The following is a 13,659-nucleotide window of genomic DNA, read 5'->3' as shown; positions in this document are numbered from 1 at the left end:
CCTCAAAAACGCTTCGAAAAAAAACATTTATATTAAAAAACACTTCGAAATAAAAATATTATCTAAGGCATCTAAAAATATCTATTTACCTTGATTTCACAACCGAGACAAAACTTTCAGTGTTGGGTTAGAAAAATTAACCCAAGCCCATCTAAAAGAGATGGTTATTGGGTTCGGGCTGATCTTATATGCAGGCTGGGTAGACTTTAGCCCAAAATTTTTGGACCCGCCCGAGCTGGATCGATTATTTCTAAAACAATACACCCGTTCTTTCCTTTTGACGAGTCTCGAAAGGAAATTGAAAATGCTTGATTTCAGTGGCTCAGTGCAAAATCATGAAACAACGTAATCAAGCCCTTGAATCCCACACCATACATACCTTGACTTCTTTCATGAATGAAGTCTCCAATTACCTGATTCTCACATTTTAGCCAAATTGAATATATTCAATTATTTGTTTTTAAAAACAATTTTTGGCAATGTTTTTAGAAACGCTTTTAAAAAATAAGAATTTAAAAACAATAGTTAGATCCATTCTCAATGTGTCAAATATGAAAATAAACAATTAGGGCATAAATGGATGAATGAAACGAACACATAGACCTTCCAAGTTCCATACAAGGAAATGAGATTTAATCAGAATAAAGAAAGCCCTTCTCAAACCCTCATAGACCACACTGCAGGAATGGATCACACTTGGTATGAAATCCAAAATTCAAAACTCAGGTGATTAAAGCTTCTGGTTGGGCCGCAGTAACAGAACATTCTCATGACTTGCTTTTACTGAATCATCTCCAGTTTTATCAAAATCACAGAACTCAAAAGATTTTCCTCTCCCATCACCTTTAGATGGTTGTCAATACTAAGGATCAAAGATTGTCCCTACTGCGATTTCTATATAATCCTAAGTAGGTAAGAAATAGTCTTACATAGAAGCATTTGACAAAATAACTACTTTTGCAACATTTATCGGGTTTTCAACTTCTCTTCAACCTGCTGCAGGAGGTGGTGGAGGTGGCGGCATTGACATCTGAAGCATAGTAGGGGGCCTCCCAGCCATTTGCTGAGGGGGTGGGGGTGGCCGCCAAACAGGGGGAGGGCCCCCCATTAATGCTGGTGGTGGAGGAGGTCTTGAGAGAGCTGGCATTACCTGTTGAGGGGGTGGTGGCATGTTCGGGGGAGGCGGCCTGAACTGCTGAAGTGGGGGCGGAGGCATCATAGGTGGTTGCATTGGTTGACCCGGTTGCTGAGGCTGCCCTTGCCAAGATGGTGGTCCAGCTAGCTGCATGGGTGGGTAGGCTCCACTTTGTGGGGGTGGGGGGCGCATTGCGGGAATTGGGACCGGAGGAACAACACCATTTGCAAAGGGACGTGGCGGCATTGGAGCACCCATGTTACCATTGGCCTGAGGAACGTTGGGAAGTGTAGGAGGTCCGCTCGCAAACAAGGTGTGGGGCCTGCTCTTTGGAGCACTTGGATTGCTTGCAGCCAAAACCCTTTCTGCATGGTCGAGCAGCAAATAAGAAAATGTTCTCTAAAATATTTATGACTCAAAAAATAATAATAACTAAAAGCAGCAGGGGCAGATGTCAACTCTGGTCAGGGGATGGCAGTTTTTGAAGGATGTGTGGCAGTACTATTGTATTCTAACTAAGTTGGAGAAATTGGCGGTTTTGAATTTTCATTGGGTTCCATATTTCTGCTCCTTTTCAGTGACTTCTGGTTTTTTTGTTTTTTTTTTTTTATAATATCATTTTTTCAATGGTCAGACCCTTGGTATCAGAAAAGCCAGATTTCTAGGGTTCAGAGAGCAGCTAACCAGGTAACGGATTTCTCAACCACAGGGATAGCTTGCACTCAAAAAACTGCAAGGGCACTATTATCCTACTTGATTAGAGTCGTCTGTCTAGTTTGGGTTTGTATGCCATTTCTTTCTCTTTTCAGTGAGCATCACCTTTGAGGTGGCCTCTCCTGTCTACTTTTTATTAACAAAACCCTTCACATTTTTCTTCAATGAAAGAAAGTAGCAGCTTGATGATGGAGAAAACCTTACCTGCTGGGGTACCATGCCGCTCCCCTTTAGTGTCTTTCTTGTATGCATAGGACACTGTTATCTGCCGGTTGCAGAGATATTGACCATTCATTGCCTGCAAATATGGAAGGTCATCAACACCTAAATCTAACTCCAATTCAATCAGAATAAAAGATGGATCAAGTCATATGGGTGAGTGACTTGATGCCATAATGTGAAAAAAAGAGCAAAACTAATTTAAGAGGCTTTCTGAAATCTTGAACAATGCAATTAACACCAGGACTACGAAACCACCTGGACTACAAACCCCTCAAGGAGAAGAAGATTACTGAGATAAAAAGAGTACAGATAATTTAAGAGGCTTTCTGAAATCTTGTCTAATGTAATTACAAACCTGGACTATCAAAATCATGAAGAAGAAGAAGAAGAATCACAAAATGTCATGGGGATCAATAGGTTTTTGAAAAGAACAATAATGTGGTTGCTATGGGCCTGGCATGGAAAGTTTCTTGGAGAGAGCTCAAAGGAGATTCTTCTTCATTTGTCTCAGCATAATTGGAGAGACCAAAAATGAAGATGTTTTAAGGGTTTCTCAAAACCTGGAAAGACTGAAAAGAGCCTGCATTAACTTTTTGTTCTCTTGGTCTTGGGGTAGCAGATCCTGTGCACTTGTGGACCGTGCACCCTTTTGTTAGATGCCTATTATATCATCTTTATTTGTCTATTAAAAAGGAAAATTTGTGTGTGAAAACAATACCTAAGCTGACTTGTTATCTAGTTTCTAAATACAAGTTGAGTGTAGATTGTTTAAACCTTTATCATAATACAACAGGACCGAATTAGAAAGCCAATCATTAATCCAAATACTGCATTGTGTTTCTCATAGCTTAAGCAGAAAGTTAAAACCACCTAAATGATATGAAAATATCATCAAGAGATAAATACCTCAATAGCTGCATCAGATGCCTCAAAAGAGTCATAGCTAACGAAACCAAAACCACGAGAATTTCCTGTATCAGGATCTCTCATTATCTGACAAGGAGAAGTGCCAAACGTCATATTCAATTGCAAAGAAGCATCATCATTTTATTCAGCACAGAACACAAATGAAATTGTCCCTGTGCATATTTAATACATTTCATTAAGCCCACAATTTTTGTGATGCATGAGATGTGCAAGGATGAGACCAGAGCCCACCATTAAATGGGTTATTTACACAGTTACATCCCAATCCTCTGGAATCAAAATTAAGGCACATAAACGTTCCAAACCATATGATCAATTGAATGTTAATGTGACCATGCTAAATGGTATAGAAAATATGGTCATGAAAGAATGCATTTAAGTAGTTTCAGGATTTTTTACTGTCAAACAAAATCAAATTTAACTTCTTAAATGGTGTATATATAAAGATTTTCAAATTCAAGTCAACCCAAGTGACAATTTACACAAGCACTTTGATTTTATCTTTAGCCCAGATATGCAGCAAACACAAGTTTGGACAGTATCTGACCCCCAACTCACTATAAATACACAATGGAAGAATTATCCAATGGAGCATTCATAGACACCCCATAATCTCTCCATCCTATCGAGTCCTGAGCTCCTAATGCATCCCAGTATGAAGCACAAAATAACTGTTGCACTATCTCGTCTACATGGATAATGAAGGACCCACCTTCTAAAGCGGGGTATAAAACTCTAGGATACAAGAGATCCATATTGCAAAAGTCATGGCCATCAAAAGGTTAGCAGTTTCAAATCTATATCACAGAGAAAGTGATTGTCCTATTTAGTCTCTCCTCCTGCCTCTGAAATCCATTTTCCCTAATTGACATATGAAAGATATCATTCTCATGTAATTTAATATTAATTAAGAGAAATCTAAATAAACGTTCTATCCACTGAGATTTTCTAAATCCAAATAAAAAGATGAGAATCTCTTCCACACAACTCTTACAACCTTTATTACTCAACTCCCGCACATTTCTTAGTTTCTCTCAACAATATTACATGCACACTTTTACAAACTTCACATTCAACTCCACACATTTCTTAACTCTTCTCAACAATAATTCCTGCACATGTGTTGTGTGTGCTATTTCCTAAAAGCAGTAGCAAGCAGTAACATGCATGACAATGTATTATAATATAACAAACTAAGGAAAACAAAAGGAGAAACAAAAGAGAATTGCAAGATGCACGAGAGAAGGATCCAACAACAAAATCTTCAAGTATGTCAATTTTTTTCCTTAATACAAACAAATTTTAGGAAACTCAGAGCAGAGAGTACACTGTATACGAAAGAGGCTTTAATTACTCCAGGAAATGATCAAAACAAGACCAACAAAGAATCTGCAGCATAAAGAAAGACTAATACAGCACATAAATTTTGTCCAAAATCTAACTGCAATTCTTATCTAATAAGTCCAACATCTAGATTCGTAGATCATAAGTCCAAACACATTACTCTGGAAATGTCCATTGCCTCTGTCAAGGATTCCCAATTTTGTCACTGCCCTCAAACTCACTAAATGGAAATTCCACCCTATTAGCCTTATCATAGTGAAAAGCTTTAAAGGGAAGTGTTATTATTTTCATGATTCCCCATACCTATGGTCACCAAGTTCACCTAGGATAGCCATGGGACCAGCATCACAAGTAACTTTTTATGGAGTCACAAGGAAGCAGATTGCAAGCAGAAACCTAAGGAGAGCAGGGAGCAATTATCCTCCAATTTAGATAGATAAGAGGCAGAGAAATGCTTATATGAGCAAAGGCAACTGACATGGAATGAAAGATGCACCATCTCCCTAGTGGATTCTTACCAACCATTTATAAACTCATTGATTCTGGTAATTCCTTTCTGGCTAGATGAACCATATAGAAGTTTGCATGGCACACTTCTGAAGTCACATCATGAGTGACAATTACTCCCTACTGGCTAGATAAATCAAATAGAAATTTGAACAGAACACTGGTGAAGCCACACCATGAGCAACAGTTATTCGTTTCTGGCTCAACCACAGACGAATTTGGATGATATGCATAAAGCTACACAACATGAGCTACAAAACCCCTAACCCAAGCAAATAGAGATCTGAGGAAACACAGTCCTTCATTGCTAATTTATTTGCTCCAAGCCATCCAGGATTCTCCTATTGCATTCTTCCATATGTAGCAAACAAGCAAAGAGGGGCCACCCTCTTTTGATCCTTACCCATAAAATTGCCATGTCACTGACATTGTTGATTTATCAATTACTATCATTATAGATGACAGTGACAAACAGTAGCCAAAGAAAAAGAAATCAAGTTATCTCCAGATATTTCTCATCTGTGAGGAGAATTTATGAACAAATACAGATCCTTGGTGTAATTGTCTATGCTAACATACACCATAAGCTAATAAGCTGAATAACAATGGTTTTAAACCTACAACATGCATTTAAGAATTTCTTGCACGAAGATTATTTATTTGATTTCTGGACTTTCAGATATCTTAACAAAAGAAAAGTCAATGGAAGGGGACCCCTGAGGCTTGGCCCAAGAGGCAAGAGGTTAGGGTGGGGATGGGGAGAGATTCCAATTCTGGTTCCATATAACAGAAAATATATGTGTATATATTCTCAAAAAAGGGAAAATCAAAAGAGGCATCACCTTAGGATTTGTGACAATGACTCCAAATGCACTGAAAGTATCATACAGAAGTTTCTCATCCACATCCTGCAAAGAACATCCAGGGTCAACTTTAAATTGAAACTAGTGATACAACAACTGTCCATGAGTCCTTCACACCCACAAAGGTTTTGATACAATACAACTTCCCAATAAAAATAAATAAAAATAAGGAATTGAACTACTTACAGGATCAAGGTTTCCAACAAAAAGGTTTGCTCCAACATCCAAGCTCTTTTTATCTTGAGATGCCTGGAACCAATAAAAAAGGGGAAAGAGATCATACAAACACATATTCTATAAGAATTTATGGACACTCCAAACAAATATAACTACACTTCATAACTCATAGTCTGAAAAAGAACATAAGAAATAAGGCAAATGAGATAGCTAGTGAAAATAAATGTCACACCTTATTTACACGTATTGGCTTCCCATAAAGTTTAATCATATTCAGAACCTTAATTGCCTGCATTAGGGAAAAAAAAAGAAAAAGAAAAAGAAAAAGAAAGACCTATAAATAAAAAATATAAAACTTTAAGGAAGTGAACAGCTACAGATTAAAAATATGATTTGAACAGGCAGTTAAGCAATTAACAGGAGCATGGAAACTGGTACAATGTAAAAGCAACACTTACATAATCAGCATCCTCTTCACTTCGAAATTCTACAAATCCATATCCTTGGTGCAGATTTGTCACTCTATCTTTGGGAACATATACATTAACTGAAATAGAAGGGAAAAAAAGGATACATAAACAAAGTCTATAGAAAATTATAATTTTGCAATTTGCACTGTCAGAAATAATTTGTAAAAAATGTAAAAGAAATGTTCAAAATGCTTCAGCAAATAATCAAGTAAAACCACTATAGCACTACCATAAATCCTACATCTAGTTCTCATTAAGAATGTTAATCCATAGAAGTTATACTACATACCAGTAAAGTCCAAACCTTATTTCTTTCATTACCATACTGTAAAAGGGCATGTTAAGAGTTGTCTCTTTCTCTTCCCTTTCTTTAATCAAAAGGGTTATCATTTTGCTTCAACGATCTAAATATTGTCTGCTTTGGGTCTACCACCTTCATGGAAGTCCTTACAACTTTAAAACGCTAACTAGTTTAGAGGCATCACCCCTTAAGAAAGCTAGGAACCTCTCCTCCTTAATGATATGGGATGTCATAACTGACCCTTTCATACAACCTTGACATCCTTGCCGGCCCACAGCTCACAAGATGCAGTTGACTCCATACACTTTTTAATTAATGATTGGCTATGATACCACCTCTCATGACCACAGACATCAGGTGGATATTGTCCACTTTGAGCCCACAAACTTCAAGGCTACCCTCATTGCTATAAAGTACATCTATCCATATCAGTGGTATACCCCTTATGAATGTCAAGAACCTCTCCTCCCAGACAATGTGGGATGTCAAACACTCTCTTTCCTTTCTTTAATCAAAAGAATCATCATTTTGTTTTCAGCATCTAATGTTTGAGGTATTTACAAATAATCTGATCTCAATGAATTGCACATCAAGAAGGAAGCATTTGAAAACACTTTGATCTAAGTAATTTTAGACATCAAATATGAAATGTCACATCCAAACCTATAGTTAGTGGTTTTTAAACTTACAAATACAATGAAAAACTAAAAAAAAATAATTAAATAAAGAACCTATAAGTTGGGAGACGTGTACACATACACATGCACAAATAGCTAATATGCATAAAATGGTTAAATTTTTTCAACAAAGGAATCTAGTAAAAAGAGTAACTAACATGATAATTGAGGGAAGTGACGCAAGAAAGATAAATAAAAGGAGAAATATATGTTATGCATGGAATAAAATGTTCTGATGTGAAAAGAAACTAGTGGAAGTTATCACAATCTTAGAATGGGTTTTCTATGATTCGATAACTCATAACACATAAATCATGAGAAAAAGGAATTACAATGGCAAAACTATTAACTCTATGAATGTCACAAAAATGTGCACCAAAACGGTCAATAGCCAAGTGTTCCAACCATGCTGATAAACGGATGTACTTTATTTTATACTTCACTTGAATCGCAAATATTCATTGATCAGCGCCTTTGTGATAATAAAAGTTTGGAACTTACCAACAGGGCCCGCTTGAACAAACAACTCCCACAGTAACTCCTCGGTTACCTGCAAGAAAATAGAGCAGAATGAGCATGTGAAAAAATGAAGAGGGTCCAGGTCTCTTTTCTCTCCCCATCCCTCCTCCCACCCCAACCGCAAAAAAGAGGGAAAAAAAATGTTATATGATTCTGATCTAGTGCTCTATGTAACATGGATATTACACAAATTCTGGTACAAATAAGAGGGAACATATGGCACAGAAAAAAATGAAATATACATGATCAACAAACTGACTGCTGGATATTGGACCAACAATCTAATGATTAGAGAGGAATGATATATTATGTAAAAAGTTGGTTATATACAACAGAAGGTTTGACTAGAAATATCTTCATCACATGAACAGATAAGTGAATGATGATTTAAAATCTAAATAACAACAATTTCCAGAATAATATGTTACAATTTCAAGGTTTTCAAGAGTCTGAACCACTTCAACCTCTTCTATAAGAATTTGTGTGCTATGCATAGCACACAAAAATATACCTTCAAGGGCCATTCTGGGAACTTCACATTTCAAGTCTAAGGAGTCGCATTTGTGCACCAGCCTATCTGGAAAAGCATAGGCTGAGCCAACTTTCTCCATGACACAAATAATCCAGTGTAAAGTTAGTTTGAAAATTTTCACCATTACATCATTTTTATGAGGCACCTATACATCCTGGCAACAATATGTAGAGCCTATTTGGGAGTGATTTTGGTTAAATCGTTTTTAACTATAGCTTCCATTAGAAATACTTTTAAAGATAATCACTTAATGTTTGGTCCCAAGAAAGTATAAAGGAAAGAAAAAAAAACTGTTAGGCCATGTTTGGTTCCCGAAAAATCTGAGGGAGAATGCAAGGGGGAGAAAATACAAAGGAAAAGTAGAAAGTAACAAAAAGTGAAGAGAAATAAAAAATAGATTAAAAGTCAATAAATTATTTTTATTTGTTACTTCAAACTCATTTTACTTATTTTAACTCATCGATATAAAGATTAAATAATTTAAACATACATAAAATTTTAATTATATTTTATTTTCTTTTACATTTTTCATAGGACAACCAAACATGAAAAAATCATTTTCCTTTGTATTTTTTTTTCTTTCCTTAGTATTTTCCGGGAACCAAACACAACCTTAAGGAAAAATGATTTTTTCATGTTAGGTTTTATTATGAAAGTACGAAAGAAAATCAAATATAATGAAAATTAATTAAACAACCATACATTTTCAAATTATTTAATCCTTAGAAGAATTCAAATAAGTAAAATGAGTTTGAACTAGCATAAAAAATAATTTATTGATTTTAAATCTATTTTTTATTTTCTTTCATTTTTTCCCCCACATTTTTCTTTTCCCTGCATTTTCCCTCAATTTTTTTGGAACCAAACATATCCTTAGGCTATATATAATGGTTGCAATACTGACTCATGAAGCAACAGGAATGACTCTCAACCCAATTTCTAAATTTCTTTGGGAGCTCCCAGTTTAGTGTGAGCATTGTTGAGGAAAAGGTTCATGACCACACCCCCCATTTATCGATTACATACAATTTTATTTGTATCCTTTTAATTAGGGTCCGGATCTTTTCAGTCTTCTTTGTAAATGAGGGTAGTGAGAGCAGCGCTCCTAGGAGCAATATGAATTAAAGGTGTGTCAAGATCCTGATGAACACATTCCATCTGAATTTCAATTTTGTTTTTTTCTCCACCTATTTTAGTTAAGACTGCAAGTGGATTTTGATGTTGGGCATCGACACTAAGCTTCAATTAATTGAAAAGAATAAAACCAGGCAAGAATTCGTTTACAAGATTGTCAAGTTTACAATAGTCACGTGTCCGAAAACCCTGAAAAAGAAGAACTTCCATTTCTATGAAAACATTGAGTTAGTAATGAGTGGGATACTGACTAAATTTTCATCAGGCGATGAATCTAGAAAAGCGTGGGAGGAGGAGAGCTCCCAAATAAACTGAAAACTGAAGTTGCAGTGTGTAAAGTTTGGTTGATTTTGACAGTTGGAATATGGAAGCCCTAGCTTTATTGCAGAAGCACTAAAACAAATTAAAATAAAAATAAATAAAATAAATAAATAAGAGATAAAGCGGAAAGCAATGGAGAAAAGAAACAAGGAAACGAGAGAACCTGAGGATCGAGATTGCCGACGTAAGCAGTGGCATCCTGGTTCCTCTCGGCGGAGTGTTGGCCTAGCAAGTTGGCTCCGACGCCCGGAGCGATTCGAGTCGTCATCGTTTCTCTTTCCTCTCTATTTCTTCTTTCGACGGTTCTACCCCTTCTTTAAAACTAAAATCATACGCTACTCGGCTCTGCCCTACCTTATGCCTCCTCTCTTCCCAACGTAATATCAAAGTCATATTTTCATACAATTACTCAAAATAACGAATTTTGGGTCAAAATGGTCCTTTCACCACAAAATATATGTACAGTAATTTTAAAATATTATTTTTATATTTGTAATTTTAAAATACAATTTCAAACAAAATTTTTTTTAAAATAAAGGAAAGTAATAAAAAACTATTTTGAAAAATAAAAAATATATATTTTAATTGTCAAAATGACCAATTTGGTGCGAAGTTACTCCCTACACAAATGTTGTAATTTTCATTGTTTTTTTTTTATAACCTACTACATATAATTGACAAAGAATAGTGTTTATTTTATTATTTGGCATTTAATAACATGGTGTGGAGCGTGATAGCCATTCAAGAACTAACCATGTCCAATAATTTCCAAACCACAAATTACCATGGATTTTAATTAAATTTGAATCGAATACCATATCAATGGAAGAAGAATCATTTTCACCATTCTTTTTTATGATTCTATTTGACAGCTTGAATTTAGATAACTTTCTATGGGTGCATCAACCGGTAGTGTTTTATGTTGATGGGTTGTATTTGTGTCATGTCAAAAGTTAAGTTATTATAGTATATAGCTCAATCTTATTAAATAAATAATACTTTGTATAACTCATCTAATCCATTTTAATAATAAAAAGAAAATTAAGTCTTATACATGTCTATATACTTAATGTCTTAATCAAATATGTTCATGACTTAATTAACTTGTTTATTTAAAATGAATCAAATATAAGCTAAATAATTTTAAAATATAATTAAATTAATAGTGATATTATTAAATAGATCAATTGAATAAATTTATATTATTCATATTAACTTAAAAATTACCTATTTATTAAATGGGATATTCAGGACACAGATTTAATTTAAACTCATTTATATTCAACTTAAACCATAAAACACATAGTAAGGCCCTAAACTAGGAGGCCAAGAGGGAAACCATTTAAGAACCTAAGAGTGAGATAATAGCTTTGTCGCCAAAAAATAGTGTGTTTGAGGGCTCAAGTCTAACCAATTTACACTTCCGGGAAATTAAGCTGCACCTCCCCGTGCTGGGATCAAGCAGAAGGGATGCAGAGTATTTGTCTTTCCAGACCTATAACGTTGAGAGAGCGACCTCAGTTAGCTAAAAATATCCATTTGGTTGGTCTTATGTTATTGTAGAAAAACGTGACAGAAATTTACCCCCACAATAAACACAAGATCCTTTGGCTAACCCTAAACTGCACAAAAATCCAAATGAGACCATATGAAACGGATTTTCAAAAGACCCATCTTCTTCCCTTGACCCTCCCTGCAATTTCCCCATCACCCTCAACATGAGAAAGATAGAAACCAAGAAAAAAAAAACCTAGAAACAATAGGAACAACAGAACAGGAGGGAAGAAATTAACCCCATCAGTAAACACATTGAATTAAAGCCAAAATCTTTAAAACCCCTTTTGGCCTCCACAAAGCCAACATTATTAACCCATAAAGAAATAGTAGATAACGGGCATAAAAACAACTGCATGAAGTTTAAAACAGCCTTTAAATTGTGGAGAGCCAGGCGAGGACTAACACTACACCAAGCATAAAGCTAAAAACAAAGCTTTTACAGCTCTATGAGGTTTAAAATAGCTTCACCCGTTGCTCCGAACTTGGCCTACACAACCAACATCTACTCACAATTTGACCAATTGAATCAATTGCAAACGCAGATGAAGTGGTGAACAAGGACTTTAACTGATCTATGAAGTAGCCTCTTGGACATCATCAGCAGCCGGAGAAGAATCTACGCCAGCTAAACCAAGATCCTCCTCCAGCTTCCTCCACACATTCAAGAAATTTGCAGGAAAATTCTTTTTCACCGTTCTGATCAATCCTTTGGCCTCCTTGGTTTTCTTTTTCTGCACCAATCCTTCCACCAAATGCCTCAATGTACCAAAATCCGGTATCTTACGCCTAAAAGCACTCTGCTTAAAAACCTTATACCCCGTTTCAAAGTCTCCACTTCGACATAAATAATAAATCAAAGTCCTAAATGTGGCTGCATTGGGATGACACCCAGTTTCCTCTAACTCTGCATAAACCTTCTTTGCCTCATCCATCATCCCGCTCTTGCAATAACTGGTCATCAAATAATTGTAACTGATGGTGTCCGGTTTCAACCCAGCATTGCTCATCTCATCGATCAACGCCTTCACATTTTCGGGGTCTCCGCCATGGGCAAACATAATCTTCACATTATAGGCCCCAACATCCAAACACCCCTTTTTCGCCATTTCATGCCAAACTTTCTCAGCTCTATCACTCTGCCCCTGCTTGTACAAAGCATCCAATATCGTCGTGAACGTAACTGCTGTAATCTCAACACCCTTCTCTTCCATTTCTTTCAACATCGAAATTGCTTTGTCAGACAAACCCGATTCACAGTATGATTTCACCAATATACCATAAGAAATCTTATCTGGCAAAATACCGTACCTTCTGGGAATTTCTTCGAAGAATTTGGGTACTTGATCGAACAACTTGGATTGATTACAGGCGGACAAAAGGGCGTTGAAGGAAATGGATGATCGAGGAGTGCCAAGCTCTTCCATTTGATTAAACGTTCTGAGGGCATGTTGGAACATGCCGGCTATACCATAGGATCGAATCAAGGTGGAAAGGTAAGGTTCTTGGGTGATTTTGGGATCATTCTTGTGGGACTCGATCAGGGTCTCGATATCGGCGAAGCGGCGAGACTTGGCAAGGCGTTTAACGGTGAGGTCTTGGGCGTAGCGAGAGGCGAGTGGGGAGGTGTAGTGTTTGGAAACGGAGGAGTAGATTTCTAAGGCTCTGTCTGGATCAAATTCTGATCGGAGTATCGATTTGGCTCTGGAAACGGATATGGACGAGGAAGAGGAAGAGGAAGAGGCAGCAGCGGTGGAGGCGGCGGCGGCGGCGGCAGTTGAGAGGTGACGGACGTGGCGGAGGTGGCGGGCAAGAGAACATGACATTTTTAGGGTTCTGGCGTTTGGGTGGTAGGGATAAATGGAAAGGGAACTGATATATGAACGGGGGTAGGAGCGGGGTGTGAAGATATTAGGGTTTTAGAGGTGGCTGGGGAAGTTAATTAATAGTTACTCACACACGCCCTAATTTCTTTTCATTTTATTTTTCTGATATTACTATCAAAACCCACTTATTCTTCTAATGTTTCAGAAAGTGCAAAGTCCTAAAGAATATATTAACTTTCAATTCCAAAATAATTTTAAGGGCTTGTTTGTTTTCAAAGCAAATCTTTGCATCCATGTAAATGCAAACATTTTACTTAGATAAGTCGATCCAAATATGATATAAATAACAATCAAATTAAAAACATAAACTTAACCACGACTTAATTATTAAATAGCCCATACACATACAACCCATTAATAATAGTTAGATCTTGCT

The 13,659-nt window shown here is 36.4% G+C and overlaps 2 protein-coding genes across 2 annotated transcripts; both read right to left on the bottom strand.

The window, feature by feature from the left end:
• Positions 1 to 604: 604 nt before the first annotated feature.
• Positions 605 to 10,180, bottom strand: LOC117913520 (splicing factor 3B subunit 4). Its single transcript, XM_034828516.1, has 9 exons — positions 10,007 to 10,180; positions 7,839 to 7,887; positions 6,348 to 6,436; positions 6,122 to 6,178; positions 5,899 to 5,961; positions 5,692 to 5,757; positions 2,978 to 3,064; positions 2,054 to 2,147; positions 605 to 1,500 (listed from the first exon to the last, which is right to left on the bottom strand). The coding sequence occupies exons 1-9, from the start codon at positions 10,109 to 10,111 to the stop codon at positions 989 to 991; spliced, it is 1,122 nt and encodes a 373-aa protein (XP_034684407.1). The 5' UTR covers positions 10,112 to 10,180; the 3' UTR covers positions 605 to 988.
• A 1,439-nt stretch (positions 10,181 to 11,619) lies between these two features.
• On the bottom strand, positions 11,620 to 13,296 carry LOC117913626 (pentatricopeptide repeat-containing protein At4g36680, mitochondrial). The gene has a single exon (XM_034828647.1). The coding sequence runs from the start codon at positions 13,221 to 13,223 to the stop codon at positions 11,973 to 11,975; it is 1,251 nt and encodes a 416-aa protein (XP_034684538.1). The 5' UTR covers positions 13,224 to 13,296; the 3' UTR covers positions 11,620 to 11,972.
• Positions 13,297 to 13,659: the final 363 nt, after the last annotated feature.

Source organism: Vitis riparia, chromosome 4 (genome assembly GCF_004353265.1).
Source record: "Vitis riparia cultivar Riparia Gloire de Montpellier isolate 1030 chromosome 4, EGFV_Vit.rip_1.0, whole genome shotgun sequence".
Lineage (NCBI taxonomy): Eukaryota > Viridiplantae > Streptophyta > Magnoliopsida > Vitales > Vitaceae > Vitis > Vitis riparia.
This window is presented reverse-complemented; position numbering and strand designations above follow the sequence as displayed.